This window comes from Microchirus variegatus (genome assembly GCF_963457635.1).
Source record: "Microchirus variegatus genome assembly, chromosome: 6".
Classification (NCBI taxonomy): Eukaryota; Metazoa; Chordata; class Actinopteri; order Pleuronectiformes; family Soleidae; genus Microchirus; species Microchirus variegatus.
In genome coordinates this window covers 28425999-28449267 of record NC_139807.1, presented here as the reverse complement: position 1 = coordinate 28449267, position 23269 = coordinate 28425999, and the positions used below count along the sequence as shown (strand labels likewise).

At 45.1% G+C, this 23269-nt stretch overlaps 3 protein-coding genes across 3 annotated transcripts in view; 1 reads left to right on the top strand and 2 right to left on the bottom strand.

Moving 5' to 3' along the window:
* fhod1 (formin homology 2 domain containing 1) overlaps positions 1 to 6371 on the bottom strand; it is an 18736-nt gene extending 12365 nt beyond the window's left edge. Inside the window, exons 1-3 of the mRNA XM_083890862.1 lie at positions 6174 to 6371; positions 417 to 523; positions 284 to 309 (exon numbers count right to left, since the gene is read on the bottom strand). Coding sequence (XP_083746988.1) covers positions 284 to 309; positions 417 to 523; positions 6174 to 6338 — 298 coding nt within the window. The 5' untranslated portion in view covers positions 6339 to 6371. The remainder of the gene's footprint in view (positions 1 to 283; positions 310 to 416; positions 524 to 6173) is intronic.
* A 9787-nt stretch (positions 6372 to 16158) lies between these two features.
* On the bottom strand, positions 16159 to 20001 carry cebpg (CCAAT enhancer binding protein gamma). The gene is made up of 2 exons (XM_083890991.1): positions 19826 to 20001; positions 16159 to 18285 (listed from the first exon to the last, which is right to left on the bottom strand). The coding sequence occupies exon 2, from the start codon at positions 18206 to 18208 to the stop codon at positions 17729 to 17731; it is 480 nt and encodes a 159-aa protein (XP_083747117.1). The 5' UTR covers positions 18209 to 18285; positions 19826 to 20001; the 3' UTR covers positions 16159 to 17728.
* A 1887-nt stretch (positions 20002 to 21888) lies between these two features.
* Positions 21889 to 23047, top strand: cebpa (CCAAT enhancer binding protein alpha). The gene has a single exon (XM_083890993.1). The coding sequence runs from the start codon at positions 21904 to 21906 to the stop codon at positions 22864 to 22866; it is 963 nt and encodes a 320-aa protein (XP_083747119.1). The 5' UTR covers positions 21889 to 21903; the 3' UTR covers positions 22867 to 23047.
* The last annotated feature ends 222 nt before the right edge of the window (positions 23048 to 23269 follow it).

Sequence of the window (23269 nt, the reverse complement as noted above, 5' to 3'; positions counted from 1 at the left end):
TTTGTGTAAAGATAAAAAAAGAACAATTATAGGCTTTTTTAAGACGTGTACACACACACACACACACACACACACACACACACACACACACACACACACACACACACACACACACACACACACACACACACACACACACACACACACACACACACACACACACACACACACACACACAGTCTTTTTGGACTGAATGTCCTCACAGCATTAAAAAAAAAAAACATGTCCCATGTGACCTCACGATGACATAACAGCCAATCAGAAGTTTTATTTTATGTTTAACTGTTGGGAAGGAACCCATGGTGAGGACTGCAGAGGACATGAATGAAAACACAAGAGACAGGTGAGACAGGTGAGACATGTGAGACATATGAGACATGTGAGACAGGTGAGACAGGTGAGACAGGTGCTCTTACCTGACGTCCTGGTAAAATGTCTCCAGCTCGTATCTCTGCTCGGACAGAGACGAGTCCAAGTCCAGATAATTTCCATAAGGAGACAGTTGAAGAGTGCACTCGTCCAACTGAGACACAGAGGGACAGACAGAGGGACAGTAGATAATTAATAATACATTACTGTTATTTACTTTATTGACATTAGCACCTGGAGCCACGTGGTGATACTGTGGTTAGCATTGTTGCCTCAGAGCAAGATGGTCAATGTTATTGTCCTCCATCTGTCCCTCTGTTATTGTCCTCCAACTGTCCTTCAGTGATTGTCCTCCACCTGTCCTTCTGTTATTGTCCTCCAACTGTCCTTCCGTTATTGTCCTGCATGTTGTCCCTCTGTTATTGTCCTCCACCTGTCCTTCCGTTATTGTCCTGCATGCTGTCCCTCTGTTATTGTCCTCCACCTGTCCCTCTGTTATTGTCCTCCACCTGTCCTTCCGTTATTGTCCTGCATGCTGTCCCTCTGTTATTGTCCTCCATCTGTCCCTCTGTTATTGTCCTCCAACTGTCCTTCAGTGATTGTCCTCCACCTGTCCTTCTGTTATTGTCCTCCAACTGTCCTTCCGTTATTGTCCTGCATGCTGTCCCTCTGTTATTGTCCTCCATCTGTCCCTCTGGGATTGTCCTGCATCTGTCCTTCTGTTATTGTCCTCCACCTGTCCCTCTGGGATTGTCCTGCATCTGTCCTTCTGTTATTGTCCTCCACCTGTCCCTCTGGGATTGTCCTGCATCTGTCCTTCTGTTATTGTCCTCCACCTGTCCCTCTGGGATTGTCCTGCATCTGTCCTTCTGTTATTGTCCTCCACCTGTCCTTCTGTTATTGTCCTCCATCTGTCCTTCTGTTATTGTCCTCCACCTGTCCTTCTGTTATTGTCCTGCTTCTGTCCTTCTGTTATTGTCCTGCTTCTGTCCTTCTGTTATTGTCCTCCATCTGTCCCTCTGCTATTGTCCTGTATGTCGTCCCTCTGTGATTGTCCTCCGACTGTCCTGTTATTGTCCTCCACCTGTCCTTCCGTTATTGTCCTGCATCTGTCCCTCTGTTATTGTCCTCCACCTATCCCTCTGTGATTGTCCTCCACCTGTCCCTCTGCTATTGTCCTGCATGTTGTCCCTCTGTTATTGTCCTCTACCTGTCCCTCTGTTATTGTCCTGCATGTTGTCCCTCTGTTATTGTCCTCTACCTGTCCCTCTGTTATTGTCCTGCATGTTGTCCCTCTGTTATTGTCAGAGAGAGAGCGCCACCTACATATGGATATAAAAATAGGTTTCATAATTACGTGTGTGTCATAATGTGTCATCTTTATTATTTTCACAGTGATGTCACTTTGTCTCACTGATCCTCTGATGAGTTCCGAGGACTTTGTTGCTCAGCAACCAAACACACAGTGACATTCGACACATCACTGTGTGTGTGTGTCACCGTCTAATGTGAGTGGACATGACCACCACCTGGTCTTATTCATCAGACTGCAGCGAGACAGTTCTGATCACAGTTCATCATCTTCAACATCATCACCGCTGAATGGCTGCGTGTGATTGGCACAACAATGGAAATGAGGTCACAGGTGTAATTCACCTGCACAGCAACATTCTTCTGCAGCAGCAGCAGAAGCCACGCCTCCTCTCTGTCCACACCTGTCATTTCACCACCGCATGACATCATGTTGTTACCGGATACTGGCACTAAAAAAATTCTAAACTTTATTAACTTGACATGTTTTTATTGATCCAAAACCCAAGAGCATGAACCTCAAGTATAGACTTGACTTGACCCATCCATCACCCACCATCCCTCAGTCAACAACATGGCATTAAAAACATAGCTAAAACAAAAGTTTCCAGTCTTAGTGCTAAGCTAGGCTAACATCTGTTCATAGGCTTAGTGCTAAGCTAGGCTAACATCTCTGTTCATAGGCTTAGTGCTAAACTAGGGTAACATATTGTATCCAGACTTAGTGCTAAGATAGGCTAACATCTTGTATCCAGTCTTAGTGCTAAGCTAGGCTAACATCTCTGTTTCTAGGCTCAGTGTTAAACCAGAGTAACATCTTGTATCCAGGCTTAGTGCTAAGATAGGCTAACATCTTGTATTCAGACTTAGTGCTAAGATAGGCTAACATCTTGCATTCAGTCTTAATGCTAAGCTAGGCTAACATCTTGTATCCAGTCTTAGTGCTAAGCTAGGCTAACATTTCTGTTTCTAGCCTTAGTGCTAAACTAGAGTAACATCTTGCATCCTTGTCTTAGTGCTAAGCTAGGTTAACATCTCTGTTTGGAGTCTTAGTGCTAAGCTAAACTAACATCTTGTATCCAGTCTTAATGCTAAGCTAGACTAACATCTAGTATACAGTCTCAATGCTAAGCTAGGCTAACATGTTTGTGCTCAGCTGTTGTCATCATGTGTCCATTAGCGTTGACACTGTCTGTGTGTCTGTCCAGCTTATCTGCCAGTTACAGGCCCCTCCCTCTTCCTTCATAACCAGACCCACGGTCATTGTGTGGGAGGGGCCAGGAAGAGCTGGGCCACTGCGACAGAGTTACCGTGACATGTCTCTGATCATGTCTCCGCCTGGTCCTACAGGTCCAGCCCCAGGGGATGCTGGGAACAATTATTGGGTCGGTGGAGGAATGTAAGTTTATCTGATGAAATTAAAATCTGCAGAAACTTGTCTTTAAGATTTAAGACATTCTGATAAGTGTTGAAACAGCTCAAAGTACTGAGTCATGATTTTCTCTCTCTCTCACACAAACACACAGACACATTACTGAGTCACTGAGCTCAGAAGCCTGGAGCTGCATTCACTTCCTGTTTGGAAAACCAACAGGAAACTGGATCCGGATGCCATTTTATCTCGATCCTGATCCGACAAAACCTCATGATGCGCAGTGACTAAACTGTGAGTCCAACAACAGGGACCACAGTCCAACAACCAGACCAGCATCCTCTAACAGAGTCCACCTCTGGAACACAAGCAGTTCAAAAAGCTAAAATCAGAAAAAGAGGTGGTTTTAGTCCAGTGAACTCTAGAGTGGTTCATCACCGGAAATATGTCATTTAGAGCTACAGTCAAGGTCTCATTACAGTGAGGAGACCTCGAGACTTTTAGACGCTAAAACCTTGAGACTTTTAGACGTTAAAACCTTAGACTTTTAGACGTTAAAACCTTGAGACTTTTAGACGTTAAAACCTTGAGACTTTTAGACGTTAAAACCTTTAGACTTTTAGACGTTAAAACCTTTAGACTTTTGGACGTTAAAACCTTAGACTTTTAGATGTTAAAACCTTGAGACTTTTGGACTTTTGGACGTTAAAAACTTGAGACTTTTAGACGTTAAAACCTTTAGACTTTTAGACGTTAAAACCTTTAGACTTTTAGACGTTAAAACCTTGAGACTTTTGGATGTTAAAACCTTGAGACTTTTAGACGTTAAAACCTTTAGACTTTTAGACGTTAAAACCTTTAGACTTTTAGACGTTAAAACCTTGAGACTTTTAGACGTTAAAACCTTTAGACTTTTAGACGTTAAAACCTTAGACTTTTAGACGTTAAAACCTTGAGACTTTTGGACGTTAAAAACTTGAGACTTTTAGACGTTAAAACCTTTAGACTTTTAGACGTTAAAACCTTTAGACTTTTAGACGTTAAAACCTTGAGACTTTTGGACGTTAAAACCTTTAGACTTTTAGACGTTAAAACCTTGAGACTTTTAGACGTTAAAACCTTTAGACTTTTAGACGTTAAAACCTTTAGACTTTTAGACGTTAAAACCTTTAGACTTTTAGACGTTATAACCTTGAGACTTTTAGACGTTAAAACCTTTAGACTTTTAGACGTTAAAACCTTTAGACTTTTAGACGTTAAAACCTTGAGACTTTTGGATGTTAAAACCTTGAGACTTTTAGACGTTAAAACCTTTAGACTTTTAGACGTTAAAACCTTTAGACTTTTAGACGTTAAAACCTTGAGACTTTTAGGCGTTAAAACCTTTAGACTTTTAGACGTTAAAACCTTAGACTTTTAGACGTTAAAACCTTGAGACTTTTGGACGTTAAAAAATTGAGACTTTTAGACGTTAAAACCTTTAGACTTTTAGACGTTAAAACCTTTAGACTTTTAGACGTTAAAACCTTGAGACTTTTGGACGTTAAAACCTTTAGACTTTTAGACGTTAAAACCTTGAGACTTTTAGACGTTAAAACCTTTAGACTTTTAGACGTTAAAACCTTGAGACTTTTAGACGTTAAAACCTTTAGACTTTTGGATGTTAAAACCTTTAGACTTTTGGACTTTTGGATGTTAAAACCTTGAGACTTTTAGACGTTAAAACCTTTAGACTTTTAGACGTTAAAACCTTTAGACTTTTAGACGTTAAGACCTTGAGACTTTTAGACGTTATAACCTTTAGACTTTTAGACGTTAAAACCTTTAGACTTTTAGACATTAAAACCTTTAGACTTTTAGACGTTATAACCTTTAGACTTTTAGACGTTAAAACCTTTAGACTTTTAGACGTTAAAACCTTGAGACTTTTAGACGTTATAACCTTTAGACTTTTAGACGTTAAAACCTTTAGACTTTTAGACATTAACACCTTGAGACTTTTAGACGTTATAACCTTTAGACTTTTAGACGTTAAAACCTTTAGACTTTTAGACATTAACACCTTTAGACTTTTAGACATTAACACTTTTAGACGTTAAAACCTCGAGACTTTTAGACGTTAAAACCTTTAGACTTTTAGACTTTAAAACCTTTAGACTTTTAGACATTAAGACCTTGAGACTTCAACTAATACTTAGTTTGATTTTTCAGCTGCTTTGGTTCAAGTCAAAGCTCAAACAAACAAACTATAAACTAAAGGAAACTACAGTCAAGATCATTCAGTGATGACCAAACATTTTAATCAAAGTCAAATCTTGGAGCCTTTAGGTTTTAATGTTTACCAGCAAACAAAAGCATATGCTTTTCATCATTAAAGGTACATTAATAACAACAGTGAGGACTGGTGTTGTGGACGTCCTGGAGCAGCTGCAGCCTTCGTGCTCTCAGGGAGAAACAGCAGCAACTATCACTGAGACTTCAGTGAAGGCATCGCTTCTACGGTTGTTGACATTGTTATGCGGTTCTGTCTCCTCACTGTATGAGAACACCACGACTGTATCTCTAAATGCTTTATTTCCGCTCCAGCGTTCACTGGACTTAAACCACCTTTTGGACCAGATTCTGGTTCTTTAGCTTAAATCAGAGGGTTAGAGGTGTCAGACTGTTCAACCGAGGCTGATGTGAATGCACCCTTAGACCTTCAGACCATGTTCTTAAAGGATCTCATGAGGTCAGAGCTCAGTTTGTCTGATGACGTCATCAGGAACAAACACTTATGCTGCTGTTCTGCTGCTCATCAATGTTATAGATCACTGATTATGTTCTGATAAGAAAGTGTTTTGCTGCTGTGATTTAACTTCCTTTACTTAATAAACTTAAAAAAATAATAAAAAAAACAACCTCGGTCAAATTTCCAGACACTCAGAGTCAGTGATTTCAGGTCATTGTGTCAAAGATCGTATTTACCGAGTAACATATGTGAAGACATTGAATGTTTGTTACCAAACTTCACAACAACAACAACAACAACAATCTTCTGCTTCTTCCTGAACTTTAAGCTCAGATCGGATTCACACTGTGATCGGTTTAAATGTGACCCGAGTCTCCGTCACTGACCCACCTTCAGAGGCGCTTCCAGCAGCGTGTGGATCCCGCAGATGTGTTCACTCAGCGGGAGGTTCTCGTCCAGGTTCACCGTCGGAGGTCTGCGAGGTTCGGGGAAGTTGGTGCAGATGAACGGGTCAGAATCCTCCAGGTACTGGACCCGGCACAGGACGGGAGCCATGGCCGTGTGACCGCACACAGTCTGCGGTTTTACAGTGAGAGTGAGTCGGAGTGAGGAAGAAGCCGCACCAGGTGCGTGAAGCTGCCGTGGAGGACTGAACACACACATCCGGTGTGTTCTTTCAAAATAAAACCTGGAAAAGAAAATATATAATTAAGAGCTTTTCCTATATTGTTTTGATGAAACAACAATCAACAATGAGTTAACGAAATTCATAATGAAAAATAATTATTCCTAATAGTTCCAGGCTGTTTGTGATGACTGGTCTTTTTTATTAAACATTGAAATAATTGAGGTAAACTTAATGATTAAAGCACATATTTTCATTGATGTACAGCACTTTGTTTCAGCTGTTGTTATTTTTTAAAAGTACTTTATATATAAAGTTGGATTGGATTGGATTGTTTGGAAACATAAACATATTTACCGTAAATTCAGTCCTCACAACTCAAGTCAGACTGTGGTGCAGCGGCGCCCTCTTGTGGCTGAATGACTGCACTACAGCAGACAGACTTTTCAGTCCCAGACCCTCACAGACAGTTTCTATCTGATCCAGCAGGTGGTAATGTTTCTCTACATTTGACGACTTACAGTGCGGTTCTGTGTCGTTCATTGGAACAATGTACTGGTTCTGGTCCTGTTGCTACAGGAGGTTCTAAGTGTTCTGGTCAAGGTGCTGCAGGTTTTAAGGGTTCTGGTCCTGGTACTGCATGAGGTTCTACATGTTCTGGTCCTGTTGCTACAGGAAGTTCTAAGTGTTCTGGTCAAGGTGCTGCAGGAGGTTATAAGGGTTCTGGTCCTGGTACTGCATGAAGTTCTACGTGTTCTGGTCCTGTTGCTACAGGAGGTTCTAAGTGTCCTGGTCAAGGTGCTGCAGGTTTGATGGGTTCTGGTCCTGGTACTGCAGGAGGTTCTAAGGGTTCTGGTCCTGTTGCTACAGGAGGTTCTAAGTGTTCTGGTCAAGGTGCTGCAGGTTTGAAGGGTTCTGGTCCTGGTACTGCATGAGTTTCTACATGTTCTGGTCCTGTTGCTACAGGAGGTTCTAAGTGCTCTGGTCAAGGTGCTGCAGGATGTTCTAAGGGTTCTGGCCCTGGTGCTGCAGGAGGTTCTACGTGTTCTGGTCTTGGTGCTGCAGGAGGTTCTAAAGGTTCTAGTCCTGGTGCTGCAGGAGGTTCTAGAGGTTCTGGTCCTGGAGCTGCAGGAGGTTCTAAGGGTTCTGGTCCTGTTGCTACAGGAGGTTCTAAGTGTTCTGGTCAAGGTGCTGCAGGTTTGAAGGGTTCTGGTCCTGGTACTGCATGATCATCTACATGTTCTGGTCCTGTTGCTACAGGAGGTTCTAAGTGTTCTGGTCTTGGTGCTGCAGGACGTTCTAAAGGTTCTGGTCCTGGTGTTGCAGGAGGTTCTAAGGGTTCTGGTTCTGGTCCTGGTGCTGCAGGAGGTTCTAAGGGTACTGATCCTGGTGCTGCAGGAGGTTCTAAGGGTACTGATCCTGGTGCTGCAGGAGGTTCTAAGGGTACCGATCCTGGTGCTGCAGGAGGTTCTAAGTGTTATGGTCTTGGTGCTGCAGGACCACATTTACTGCAGGTTGTTCATGAGCCTTTTTCTAAATGGTTCATGTTTCCACAGAAAGTTCTGATTCTGGTCTGATGATGTTACAACCTTTGTGGGTCTTTTGAGCATAAGTTCTGATCAGTGTGGAGGTTCTGGAGGAAATTCATGTGGTCCTCGTCATGGTCCTCATCATGGAGCAGGGTTGGTCTTGCAGTGTGTTCACTAATGCAGATCAGGGTTCCTTTGGGTTAGGTTTTTGGAGACTATATTGAAAATCAAGCGAGTTCTGCACGTTCTCCATGAGGTTCTGGAGATCTTTGAGATGAGTTCATTGTTTAAGGTCAGAGATCACAAGTTCTATCACAGGCTCTGTTAGCTTACATGCTGAGCTGAATGGTACAAGTATGAGTGAGTGAATGGGTGTTTGAGTCCGCCTTACTCTTCTTCATCGTTCATCTTGTTTAGCTTCATGAAACTGCTGCTTCATTATGCTGAGTCAGCAGTTTCAGACATAGCACGACTCATCATCTCTTTCACAACTGCTGAGTCGGAGCAGTTTCCAGAGAGGAGATAAAAAATCACACTGAGTGATCAGATAAAGCCGTGCTGAGCTGAGTGGGGAGGACAAGAGCAGTGATGGACGGACTGTAAACTTCACTCCTTCATACAAATATGTCCACTGCTTCATCTCACTGTTGGACACACGTTTACAACAAGAAACCACAGCAAAGTCCACAAAGGAGCTGCTGGTCCACTGCTGCCTCCGGTGGACGATCTGTGTCACAACACAAGACGTTTGAACACACCGATGGAGGCAGCAGTGGATCAACAAATCCTCTGTGCTGTGAAGTGAAATCACACAGACTCCACCCCCTCTGTGCCAGGCCCCGCCCCCAGGCCCAGCCAGTTTGGCCTGTTCCAGTGAGAGGCTGATACCAGTAGATAGACTGTAGTATAACTGTACGTACTGTTGTATCTCTGTAGTATAACTGTACGTACTGTTGTATCTCTGTAGTATAACTGTACGTACTGCATTATCTCTGTACTATTACTGTACGTACTGCAGTATCACTGTAGTATAACTGTACGCACTGCAGTATCACTGTAGTATAACTGCACGCACTGCAGTATCTCTATAGTATAACTGTACGTACTGCAGTATCTCTGTAGTATAACTGTACGTACTGCAGTATCTCTGTAGTATAACTGTACGTACTGCATTATCTCTGTACTATAACTGTACATACTGCAGTATCTCTGTAGTATAACTGTACATACTGCAGTATAACTGTACATACTGCAGTATAACTGTACATACTGCAGTATCACTGCACTAAAACTGTACCTACTGCAGTATCTCTGTAGTATAATTGTACGTACTTCAGTATCTCTGTCGTATAACTATACCTACTGCAGTATCACTTTAGTATAACTATACATACTGCAGTATAACTACAGTATAACTGTTCGCACTGCAGTATCACTGTAGTATAACTGTGCATACTGCAGTAACTCTGTAGTATAACTGTACATACTGCAGTATCTCTGTAGTATAATTGTATGTACTACAGTATCACTGTAGTATAACTGTACATACTGCAGTATCTCTGTAGAATAACTGTACGTACTGCAGTATCTCTGTAGTATAACTGTACATACTGCAGTATCACTGTAGTAAAACTGTATGTACTGTTGTATCTCTGTAGTATAACTGTACGTACTGCATTATCTCTGTACTATAACTGTACGTACTGCAGTATCACTGTAGTATAACTGTACACACTGCAGTATCTCTGTAGTATAACTTTTCGTACTGCAGTATCACTGTAGTATAACTGCACTGCAGTATCTCTGTAGTATAACTGTACGTACTGCAGTATCTCTGTAGTATAACTGTGCACACTGCAGTATAACTGTACGTACTGCATTATCTCTGTACTATAACTGTACATACTGCAGTATCTCTGTAGTATAACTGTACGTACTGCAGTATCTCTGTAGTATAACTGTACGTACTGCAGTATCTCTGTACTATAACTGTACGTACTGCAGTATCTTTGTAGTATAACTGTGCACACTGCAGTATAACTGTACGTACTGCATAATCTCTGTACTATAACTGTACGTACTGCAGTATAACTGTACATACTGCAGTATCACTGCACTAAAACTGTACCTACTGCAGTATCTCTGTAGTATAACTGTAGGTACTGCAGTATCTCTGTAGTATAACTGTACCTACCGCAGTATCACTGTAGTATAACTGTACATACTGCAGTATAACTGTTCGCACTGCAGTATCACTGAAGTATAACTGTGCATAGTGCAATATCTCTGTACTATAACTGTACATACTGCAGTATCTCTGTAGTATAACTGTACCTACTGCAGTATCACTGTAGTATAACTGTATGTACTGCAGTATCTCTGTAGTATAACTGTTCGTACTGCACTATCACTGTAGTAAAACTGTACATACTGCAGTATCTCTGTAGTATAACTGTACGTACTGCAGTATCTCTGTAGTATAACTGTACCTACTGCAGTATCACTGTAGTATAACTGTATGTACTGCAGTATCTTTGTAGTATAACTGTACCTACTGCAGTATCACTGTAGTATAACTGTATGTACTGCAGTATCTCTGTAGTATAACTGTTCGTACTGCACTATCACTGTCGTAAAACTGCATGCACTGCAGTATCTCTGTAGTAATACTCAGTAGTAGTACTCTGTCCTGCAGCAGTAGTTGCCTTGGTCTTGCTCCTTCACACACTGAGAGACTCAGCAGGGAATTGAACCGTCGACCTCAGCAGCACGTGTTGGTCTGAGTCTCTGTTGGTCGCTGCTCAGAGGAGGTCGTTGCTCGCTCACTTGCTCACTTGCTCGGCCTCCCTCCCTCCACATCTTTGTCCAATCAGAGGACAGACCAACTGGGTGAAGTGTGGACGTCCTGGTCCACTGTTGCTCAACTTCCTTCACCTCGACCTCCTCCTCTGTTCCCGTGGAGGGAACATGGCCCCGCCCCCTACCAACTAACACACTAGTGTGTGTGTGTGTGTGTGTGTCCATGCTCCCTGAGGAGGAGGAGTTTCAAAACCTGCTGATACAGCAGATTCACTGCAGCTCCACCGGTGGCTACATGGAGATACACGCAGTGTGTGTGTGTGTGTGCATGTGTGAGAGTGTGTGTGTGTGATTGGTTTGTCACCTCTTCAACATCTTCTTCCTGATTGGCGTCGTCTCTTCATCGTCGTCTCTTCGCTATCGTCTTTCGGCCATCGTCTCTCTTGCGATCTCTTCATCGTCGTTTCTTCGTGATCTCTTCGCCATTGTCTCTTCGCCGTTGTCTTTTCGCCGCCGTCTCTTTGCCGTCTCTTCAGCATCGCCTCTTCGCAGTTGTCTCTTCATCGTCGTCTCTTCATTGTCGTCTCTTCGCCGTTGTCTCTTCATCTTTGTCTCTTCATCGTTGTCTCTTCAGCGTCTCTTCATTGTCATCTCTTTGCCGTGTCTTCATCGCCGTCTCTTTGCCGTAGTCTTTCCGCCATCGCCTCTCCAGGCTAATCTCTTCAGCATTGTCTCTTCATCTTCGTATCTTCGCCATCTCTTCGCCGTTGTCTTTTCGCCGCCGTCTCTTTGCCGTCTCTTCAGCATCGCCTCTTTGCCGTTGTCTCTTCGCCGTCTCTTCAGTGTCGTCTCTTTGCGATCCCTTCACCATTGTCTTTTTCGCCGTTGTCTCTTTGCCGTCTCTTCAGCATCGCCTCTTCGCCGTTGTCTCTTCATCGTCGTCTCTTCAGCGTCTCTTCATTGTCATCTCTTTGCCGTGTCTTCATCGCCGCCTCTTTGCCGTAGTCTTTCCGCCATCGCCTCTCCAGGGTAATCTCTTCAGCATTGTCTCTTCATCTTCATATCTTCGCCGTCTTGCCGTTGTCTTTTCGCCGTTGTCTTTTCGCCATCGTCGCTTCAGCACCGTTTCTTTTCTGTTGTCTCTTCAGCGTCGTCTCTTTGCCGTCATCTTTTCGCCATCGCCTCTTCAGCGTCGTCTTTTCGCCATCGTCTCTTCATCGTCTTCTCTTTGCCGCCGTCTCTTCGTTGTCGGCTCTTCTTCGTCGTCCCTTTGGTCTCTTCATCGTCGTCTCTTCAGCACCGTCTCTTCGCTGTTGTCTCTTTGCTGTCATCACTTCGGCGTCATCTCTTCATCATTGTCTCTTCAGTGTCGTCTCGTCTCTTCTCTAAGAGTATCTCTGATTCTAAAAGTGTAAAAAAAATGGTTTTGTTAAATTTCAGGTGTGGAGACTACGTTTCCCATGATTCCCTGTGATATGATCAGACTCCAGAGGTCAGAGGGCACAGGCCTCGTGAGTTTCATGGTTTTAATCGGATCCAGCTGTGGGCGGGGCGTTTCTGTGTGATTGACGAGCTTCTCTCACTGATGCTCTAAATTCTCTCTGACATGTTTCTTTAACAACAATAAACTTTATCTCCATGACGACACTTTGGCAAGAAAATTCTGCAGCGTTCGTCTGCCAGAAGGAGAACTTAGACGTACACCTGGATGCCCCGCCACCCCGCTTTCAGCGCTGCTGTCGCCACCTGGATGCCCCGCCCCCTGCTGAACACATGTCTACAGATAAAGTTATGAGTGAAAACACATGATGATGAAATGTTGATTTATTTGTTCACAAACAAACTCTGAGTTCAGAGGTTCATGGTTCACATGGTTAAGGTCCTGGTTCAGAGAAGTCCAAGATCCTGGTCTGGTTAAAAAAAAAAAAAAAGAAGACACTGTGAAGCACACACACACACAAACACACACACACACACACACACACACACACACACACACACACACACACACACACACACACACACACACACACACACACACACACACACACACACACACACACACACACACACACACACACACACACACACACACACCTGATAAATGACCTCTTCATGTCTGCGATCTGACGATGATGATGTCACGGGCTGCAGGGGGGCGTGTCCCAGGTCATGTAGGTCAGCTGACTGAGGCCACGCCTCCTTATGCTCCAGTTTATTGGTGACAAAGGTCACAAGATGGAAGTGACGTCACACACAACAATGTTAATGACCACGAGCCAATCAGAGCCCAGCAGCTTTGTCTCTGCTGACTCGGGCAGACGGCCAATCTGATTGGCTCAGGCACGGTGACATTTTCCCTCCATTTTCCCCGATGTCTGAGCTCAGGCAAACGAGGACACGTGAACGCCACATGACCAGCATTGCTCAAAGGTCCCAGGGTGGTCATTAACTCTGCCCCCTCCTCCTCCTCCTCCTCCTCCTCCTCAGACAGACTGACCCCTGCTGTTTAGAGGTGAAACAGCGACAGGACGCGTGTCACGTGTGTCTCTTCTTCACTGGCGTCCACATGTGGAATCACAGGTGGACAACTTTCAGAGGCTCCACCCACCCTGGAAAACACAGGTCACATGACCAGGTGTAAACAGGAAGCAGTTACAACACGAACCCACAGTTTCCAAAATAAAAGTTATTTTTTTTGACAAAACACAAGGGGTAGCCAGGGCAACCATATATTTACCCCTAACGCCACCACAAAATGCTTATTTAATAAAGAGTATCTACCAATAATCAATCAATCAATCAATCAATCAACCAACCAACCAACCAACCAATCAATTTTCCTCACAGATTATTTATGACTCTGTCAACTTTTGGTTGGTTAGTTGGCTACGTAGTTGATTTAGTTGGTTGATTGGTTGGTTAGGTGATTGGTTTCTTAGTTAGTTGATTGGTTGCTTGGTTAGTTGATTGGTTGGTTAGGTGATTGGTAGGTTAGGGGATTGGTTGCTTAGTTAGTTCATTGGTTGCTTGGTTAGTTGATTGGTTGGTTAGGTGATTGGTAGGTTGGGGGATTGGTTGGTTAGTTGATTCGTTGCTTGGCTAGTTGATTGGTTGGTTAGGTGATTGGTTGGTTAGTTGATTGGTTGGTTGGTTAGTTGATTGGTTGGTTAGCTGTTTGGTTAGTCAGTTAGTTAATTGATTAATTGATTACTTGATTTTCATTTAAGGTTAGCCAGTGGAGCTCAATGAACAGAGGCGAGGCATGAAGAGCAGCCGCATCGCCGCGTTCTAGACCATCTGCTAGCAAGGTGTTAGCAGGGTGTTAGCAGAGCATTGCAGTAGCAGGAGAGGACCAGTCTGTACGGGGAGCTGGAGCATGTTGAGTAAGGTTTGGTCTGATTTTTCTTATATTGAATAGTGCAAAGCGACATGAGCGGGTGACAGAGGCAACATGATCTGTAAAGGTCAACATGTCATTGATCATGACACCCAAGTTTCTTGCTATCTTGCAAGGAGCCAGAGATAGGGAGTGGATATTAAAGCAGTTATGATGTGTTGTTGGCTTGGCTGGGAAGAGCAGCAGTCCAGCTTTGGAGAGGTTTAGCTGGAGGTGATGGACTTTCATCCATGCAGACACTGTATGTCAGAGAGACAATCTGAGATTGTTTCTGAGACCGTGTGGTCGTCAGGTGGGAATGACAGATACAGCTGGGTATCATCAGCATAGCAGTGATACGAGAAGTCATGTGAGCGGAAGATCTGGCCCAGTGAGGTGGTGAACATGGCAAGGAGGAGAGGCCCCAGCACCGAGCCTTGGGTCACCCCTGTGGCAAGGCTGTGTGGTGCAGATGTGTGACCGAGCCAGGACACAGTGAACAATCGGACAGTTGGCTGGATAGTAAGTTGATTGGTTGGCTGGTTGGTTAGTTGTGCTGGTTGTTCTTCCTCAGCCTTGTGTTCTTCCTCCACTTCTTCCTCATCTTCAACCACATTCCCATCACTTTACTCATGGTTATTGGGATCAGCAGCGTTCTGAGCGTTTATCTTGTTTATGACTTTGTGAAACCTGGAATAAATCAGCAGCGCTGCCAAGCTCCCAGTGACGTGCTCGCCCTCGCCAGCGTTCTTCCCTCTCTAATTCATCTTGACAAGTGCGGCCTGAACCTGTCAATCACACGCTCTTGATTGTTCACAGATTTCTGGAGGAGTGACACCTCCTTCTCCTCCTCCTCCTCCTCCTTTGCGAGTCCATCCATCCTCATCTGATCTGCGCTCCTCTGCTTGACATTATGTTTTATCCAGAAACATATTCACTCACATCATCATCATCATCATCATCATCATATGTGACCATGAACCAAGCAGTGGTGAGGTTAGGTTAGGGTTAGACAGCGATCAAACAGGAAGTCAGTTTACCAGGTCAGAAACAGGAAATAATAAAAAGACAAGAGAAACAGAGTGAGGGAAAATGAGGACAAGGCAGGAGAGGTTCAGACTCAAAGTTTTCCAAAGTAAAACAGGAAACAGGGTACGAACAAGTGAGCGTGTGCGCCTGACTACGCCTGACCTGCAGGTCCGAGGTCCACACCAGCCTCACTGATGACATCATGTGATGTCACATGCGATGACGTCATCACGTGTGACGCGATGTAAACAGAAAGAACTCAGCAGTTTGTGTTTCTGCTTTTAAACATGCAGCGTTAACAGAACATGCTTTCCAGATGTGTGTGTGTGCGTGCGTGCGTGCATGTGCGTGAGTGTATGCATGCGCGTGTGTGTGTGTGCATGTGTGTGTATGTGTGCAGAAGAAACAGAACATCTTTTCCAGATGAGTGTGTGTGAAGCTTTTGCCAGTTTCTCTGAGGAGGTAAATTTTTAACAACGACGAGGTCATCGCTCATTTTTATGTTTCTCTCTCGCTCTCTCACACTCACACACTCACACACACACACTCTCACACACACACACTCACACTCTCTCTCTCACACACACACACATTAATATTCAGCTCATTCTTTTGGACAGAAACACCTTCACACGCCCTCAGCCTGACCTCATCTCCCACAGGTACGGGGGTTAGTGTTGGGGGGGGTTGTTCAGACTGGATGGTCAGTGACAGATGAGGTCTGAGACACAGAGACTCACTCTCAGTGAAAACACGTCTGTCGGCAGAGACACGAGGAAAAAAAATTAGTTTATTCACTGTAAACCACTCACTCTCCCACACCAAAGTCCACAGAGAAAATCTGCGATTTTAACATCACAGCACACAGGAGTTGTTGATCCACTGCTGCGTCCATCACTAAGTTCAAATGTTTCATTTTGTCACTTCAGTGTTTGAACTCTTTTGTGCAGATTGACCTCTGTGACACAAAGTGACCACACGAGGCAGCAGAGCACCGGCAGCTACAGCGTCCCCACAAGCTAAAATCCCTGATTTTCTCTGAGGTTGTGTGGGCGCAAGTTTTATAAATAGAACATAAAGGTATAGATAAATAAATCCCCAAACACATTTCAAATTTTACCTTTTATTTTAAGATTCTGATATAAAAAAAATCTGAGTGAGAAACACACAACCACACACACACACACACCATGCAGAGTCTAAAAACATGCTGATGTTAATGAACTGTTAAGAAAATAAGAAACATTCTCTGAGTGGGAACACTGTGGGAACGTTAGAGTAACGCTAGAGCGGAGCAGGATCAGACATCGTCCACATCTTTGCTCTGAGTCAAAGCCATTTAGACACCACTCCACACCCACGCTAAGCTTTATAATTATAACGTCTGCTGACAACAGGCAGAGGCCCCGCCCCCTCATGGCGTGGTGGTGGTGGGGGGCCGTCCAGATCTGCTCACACCTCATTAGCAGACAGCTAACGACCCAGCCCGGTTTAAAACTGGATTTATTTAAGCTGCGGCTCAAGGTGTCTGACTCCGCCCACGACCACAAACACTAAACACACACACCTGTCTGGAACACAAGCCGCACCCCCCTAAATCATCATGATCTGACTTAGTGGAAGACATGAACGCACAAGACGCTGCTGTGACATACAGCAAACTGTCACATGACATCACTGTGAGGTCACTGTGAGGTCAGAGTGACATGTGACATCACAGTGATGTCATGCCACATGTCCATAAAGAAACAAAAACCTTAATTCAGCAGAAACTTACCCCAATAATCATTATCAATTAAGATAAAAACTTTATTGAAACGTTCACCGACTGTCAATATGAGTGGGACAAAACAGTGATCAATAATCAACACATTCATCAATGATGTTACCATTATCATCAGAGCTGGTCATCATGGAAACACCTGGATTTCCAAGCTCCTTTTCAATAACAAATCAAAGGAACCAATTTGTGTGACATCACTGATTTATCACATGACCTTTGTCTCACACACACATAAATCAGATTCAGGACAGGGATACTGTGTGTGAGTGCGTGTTTGTTTAAAGGATCACTGCGCTGGTTTGTGTTGATTTGTTACTGATTGACTGACAAAATAAAGTAAAAACGTAGTGAAACATGAAAACTTGAAGTAAACAATGACAATCATGTCGCTATGCGGCGTCAACGTCTCAACCAGGAAGAGGAAGCACAGGAAGTGATGTCTGGTCGCTGGTCCACCGGCGCAGACATCTCACTTCATAAAGTTCACGTCTTGTCACAGTCAATGAATCCAAAGATCAATAACACGATCGATCACATCGATCGTGTTTCCAATTCTCAATAAAAACCCTTTTAGTCAGGATTTAACTTTGGCCAATAAGTTATCAATAATATTGATTTGTCTGTTTCATCCTGGTCCTTGTGACGTTTCGTTGTTTTCGCCGAAAAATGATTGGACAGCTTTTCCAGCAGGGGGCGCTCAACATGAGAGACTCAGTAATAAACCACAGAAAAAAACGAGTAGAAGACCAGATCACATGTTTATGAGTTTCCAAAGTTTAACCAAGCCAAGCCCCACCCGCCTCATTGTCCATTGGTGGGGGCGGGGCTGGCACCCTCGGCGCCTGCCTGGGGAGGCGGGACGTTGTCGGCCAGGTTGTGAGCGTGCTCCAGGAACAGGTCTTTGAGCACGCTCAGCTCTTTGCTCAGAAGCTTGATCTTGGCCTCCAGACGCTCGTTCTCCTCCTTCAGCTCGTTGACGCGCTGCTGCGTGTCCATCGCCTTCTGTTTGCTGCGCATGCGACTCTTCTTCACCGCCAGGTTGTTGCGCTCGCGCCGCTGCCGGTACTCGTCGCTGTCCTTGTCCGCCTGGGGCTTCTTCATCTTGCTGGTGGGGGGGGCCTTGCCGCCTCCGGCTGAAGGGTTGGCGGGGACGAGTTGTGGGACTTGCTGCAGTCCAGTTACGGACGGTGGCAGAGATGAGGAGGCGTGGCCCTGACTCTGGATAACGCTCACGCCGCTGTGATCAGATGTGTTGAGTTTCGCCTGCGACGGCCAGCTCATTAGGATGTGTTGCCTTCAGGTGCTGCTCTCTGACCACAGACATGGAGAGAAGAAACAGGAAGTAGACCACACCCAACCTGGAGACAAGAGACAAGGGGGAGGGGCTTCATTTAGCTTAGTCCTTCAGCACAGTTCAAGATAAAAGGATAATTCACATTCTTTGACATGCGGTTGTACGAAGTTGTGCTCACAATTTAATGTGATCCAAAAGTTTTTAGGTACATAAATAATATTGATCAGTGTTTGTCAAAACCTGTTTTTTCTGGTGTTCTCAAATGTCTTCTCAAACCAAAGATATTCACATTTCATATATTCACAGGTATAAATTATTTTAAAATCAAGAGGATCTATGTTATTTCAGATTAAATTTATTTACCCTTTTTTTAAAAAAAAAAAAATAATAATGTTTTTTTTCTTCTTCAGGGTTTAACTGCACTTGGTAAACCAGATGAAATGTGCACTACCATCATCTGGAGTATACCTCACAAATACTTCATGTTAACATTTGTTTTCTGAATCAAAGGAGTGACTGAATCAAACTGAAATTTTAAAAACACGCTCACTCTGGACGAGTGAAAACAAAATGTATGTCAGCACTGATTTTATCCACTAAACAAAAGACTACAATGTCTACGTCACACGTACACGTCTTTATCTCACTGTTCCCAACAGGAAACCACTCACTCTCCCACACCAAAGTCCATAGAGAAAATCTGTGATTTTAACATGGTCTTGATGATTGACAATGATGCACTTTATAAAAGGCCAGTATTTTGTTGAGTGGCTAAAATGTATTTGACCTTGTGTTCTTGATTGAAGACTTGGGTGTACTGACAAATACATGGTCAATCTCATATGACAAACAGTTCTAAACAGCAGGGGGCGCTCACAGCACAGTCAGCTCTGACCATGTGTCACTGCCTCATCTCAGATGTAAAAAAACAGAACTGTCCCTTTAAAAACACCCCCCCCCCCCACACACGGTTTATCATGAACAAATAATTAACAGAAAACGTGTTGAATCATAAATATTTAGCACATAATTACAGATTTTCTGACAATACACGCACGCAGACACACACGCAAAAAGACAACACACACACATACACGCGCGAGTGTTTCTGTCAGTAGCTACTGTGATTGGTCAGCTCGTTGCCAGGCAGCAGCGATCAGCTGTGCGCAGAGAAAATGGCTCCGGGTAAAACCTGCTGTTGCCCGATGTTGCATCATCATCATCACCATCATCATATTTTTTTACCGAGAGAGAGAGAGGGAGCGGGGAACTCCACACACATCTAAGCCGCCGAGTGTGAACCTGTTGTGGGTCAACGACTCTCAACACACCCGGTAAAGAACCAGAGAGACGGGACGAACCCGGAATCAGTCCGTAATGACCAGAACCAGAGCAGTTTGAAGCAGTTTGAGTTCAGTGAACTACAGACGAACCACATACAGAACAGAACCATAATCGGGTCCAGAACCTCAATCGGAACACATTTTATCTCTCTTTTATGTCTGTTTCTCCTCCGCCGGGAAGCTAGCAGCTAGTTAGCTTTAGATGCTAACGCCGCTGTTCGTTCTATTTCCGGTCCATGAACAGTTTATAAGACAAGTTACCTTCACCGGGATCCACTGGACCAAACCCTCCGTCGGTTCTGATGCGGTCCGGACTCTCAGCTGGACTTTGTTCGGTACTCGAGCTCCGGATCTTGTTGTTTAGAACATGGGCACAAGACGATTGCGAAATCTCTTTTCCTTGTAGGGAGATGTTCCCGCTCAGCCAATCACAGGCCAGGGGGCGGAGGCGGCGCGAGCGCGTGGCCAATCACGGACTAGTGTGTGGCAGAGTGATGCAATGCCCGCCTTGATTGACAGTTCGTCCGACCAATGGAAGAATGCCTTTTGGTTTTGTTTATGTAACTTTTGATTTGGTGGAATGAGTTCATACAGAAGTGACGTCACCTGTGAAATACGAGATTACAAAGGAGATAACATTAAAAAAAAGAAGCTCAATTTGAGATAAGATAACTCACTCACCTGTCAGTCGCTCAGTCAGTCATTCACTCACCTGTCAGTCATTCACTCACCTGTCAGTCAGCCACTCACCTGTCATTCATTCAGTCACTCACTCACCTGTCAGTCAGTCAGTCAGTCATTCACTCACCTGTCTGTCATTCAGTCATTCACTCACCTGTCAGTCAGTCACTCACCTGTCAGTCAGTCAGTCATTCACTCACCTGTCAGTCAGTCACTCACCTGTCATTCAGTCACTCACCTGTCATTCAGTCAGTCACTCACCTGTCAGTCAGTCATTCACTCACCTGTCAGTCGGTCACTCACCTGTCATTCAGTCAGTCACTCACCTGTCAGTCAGTCAGTCAGTCATTCACTCACCTGTCAGTCAGTCATTCACTCACCTGTCAGTCAGTCAGTCATTCACTCACCTGTCAGTCAGTCACTCACCTGTCATTCAGTCAGTCATTCACTCACCTGTCAGTCAGTCAGTCATTCACTCACCTGTCAGTCAGTCACTCACCTGTCACTCACTCACTCACTCACTCACTCACTCACTCACTCACTCACTCACTCACTCACTCACTCACTCACTCACTCACTCACTCACTCACTCACTCACTCTCTCACTCACTCACCTGTCATTCAGTCAGTCACTCACCTGTCAGTCAGTCAGTCAGTCAGTCAGTCAGTCACTCACTCACTCACTCACTCAATTACCTGTCACACTCACTCACTCACTCACTCACTCACCTGTCAGTCAGTCAGTCAGTCACTCACCTGTCACTCACTCAGTCACTCAGTCAATCACTCACCTGTCACTCAGTCAGTCAGTCAGTCAGTCAGTCAGTCAGTCAGTCAGTCAGTCACTCACTCACTCACTCACTCACTCACTCACTCACTCACTCACTCACAGACTTTGGTGTGGGAGAGTGAGTGGTTTACAAACTTCCTGTCTCCTGTCTCACAGTGAGATAAAGACTTGATCATGTGATGTAGATATCACTCACTCACTCACTCACTCACTCACTCACTCACTCACTGACTCACTCACTCACTCACTCATTGACTTAAGTGTGGGAGAGTGAGTGGTTTACAAACTTGATCGTGGGACGTAGATATTCTAGACTTTAACTGATGTAGATTTTATGAATATTAAGTCTTAAAGTGTTGTTTTCCACTGTCAGCCATGTTTCCACTCAGCAGCAGGGGGCACTTAAAATCACAGTCAGTATAAAATAAAGCTGAACTGTCCCTTTAGAAATAAACTCACAGTTTTTTTTCAGTCTCTCCTTTATTCATTGTTTTAAAATGTTCACATTAACATGTTATAACATGCTAAAATATGATTTAATATGTTATAATGAGTTTGGTCAGAATGTAAACAGAGTTGTCAAAGGGTGTAATTATCACATTATTCTGATTTACACTTAAATCCCATGTGAGTGTGTGTGTGTGAGTGAGTGTCAGTGTGTGATTGTGTGTGTGTGAGAGTGTGTGAGTACGCGCGCGACCGCCCACTCCCTGCTCCACTATATAACCGCACTTTGACAGCTCATAGTTTTACTGAGCAGCAGGAACCAGGGCTCTCTCTCCCTCTCTCTCCCTCTGTGTCTCTCACTCAGCCTCTCACCCTGGATTCCCGCAGCTCTTCGCCATGTCTGCCCGGCTTTAGATTCTCCATGGAGCTGTCAAACATGTACGAGGTCGCGCCCCGGCCCCCGCTGAGCAGCCTGCCCCACAGCCAACAGCCGTCCTCCGGCTACAGAGATCCGGCTGACCCTGGCGGGGACATCGGAGACAACGAGACCTCCATCGACCTGAGCGCATACATCGATCCCGCTTCCTTCAACGATGACTTTTTGGCGGACCTGTTCCACCACAGCTCCCGTCAGGACAAGCTGAAACTCATGAGCGGGGACTTTGACCCGGTTCAGTGCGGCGGCCCGGGTTCGCAGCAGCAGCATCATCAGCAGCAGCATCAGCACCATCAGCAGCAGCAGCAGCAGCAGCAGGGCTACATGTCTGGCTACTTGGAGTCCAAGCTGGAGCCGCTGTATGAGCACAGTCCGCCGCGTCTCCGCCCGGTGGCCATCAAGCAGGAGCCGCGGGACGACGAGGACCTGAGCTCGGGCGTGCCGCCCTCCTACCCGCACCACCCGCAACACTTCTCCCCGCAGCCGCAGCTGCAGCTTCCGCACCTCCAGTACCAGATTGCGCACTGCGCGCAGACCACCATGCACCTCCAGCCAGGACACCCGACTCCTCCGCCAACCCCGGTGCCAAGCCCGCACCAGCATCAGCACCCACACCAGCACCCACACCCGCACCCACACCAGCACCCGCACCCGCACCAGCACCAGAGCGGCCTGAAGCTGCTGGAGCAACGCAGTGGCGGGAAATCCAAGAAACACGTTGACAAGAGCAGTCCGGAGTACCGACTGAGGCGCGAGCGCAACAACGTGGCCGTGCGCAAGAGCAGAGACAAGGCGAAAATACGCAACATAGAGACGCAGCAGAAAGTGGTGGAGCTGAGCACGGACAACGAGAGACTGAGGCGGAGGGTGGAGCACCTGAGCCGTGAACTTGACACCCTGCGTGGAATCTTCAGACAGACGCCCGCCGGATCCTACAAACCCAGCTGAGGGACTCGGATCCGGGCTTGTTTACTGCTGGAATACCGGTCCTGTGTGGACAGACTGAGACAGTTGAGGCGTTCACGGTCACTGCGATTTTCTCCCGAAACACGTGAATTGATCTGAGAGTGACTCTGACTGAGACTCTGAGACTCTGCACTTGGAGACTCTGGACTCGAGACTCGAGACTCGGAGACTGGACTGAAAAACCTTCATGGTGCTGGTGTCCTACACACACACACACACACACACACATACTCACACACACACAGTGCAGCTAAACTATTACATCTGTGTTTCTTTCATATATATTGTGTTTCCATGTTGCATGGTCGATCACATGACTCTGGTACTGAGGACACTGTGGACTGTCACGTGAAGTTAAACTTAAAAAGACCAAACAAAATCCTGT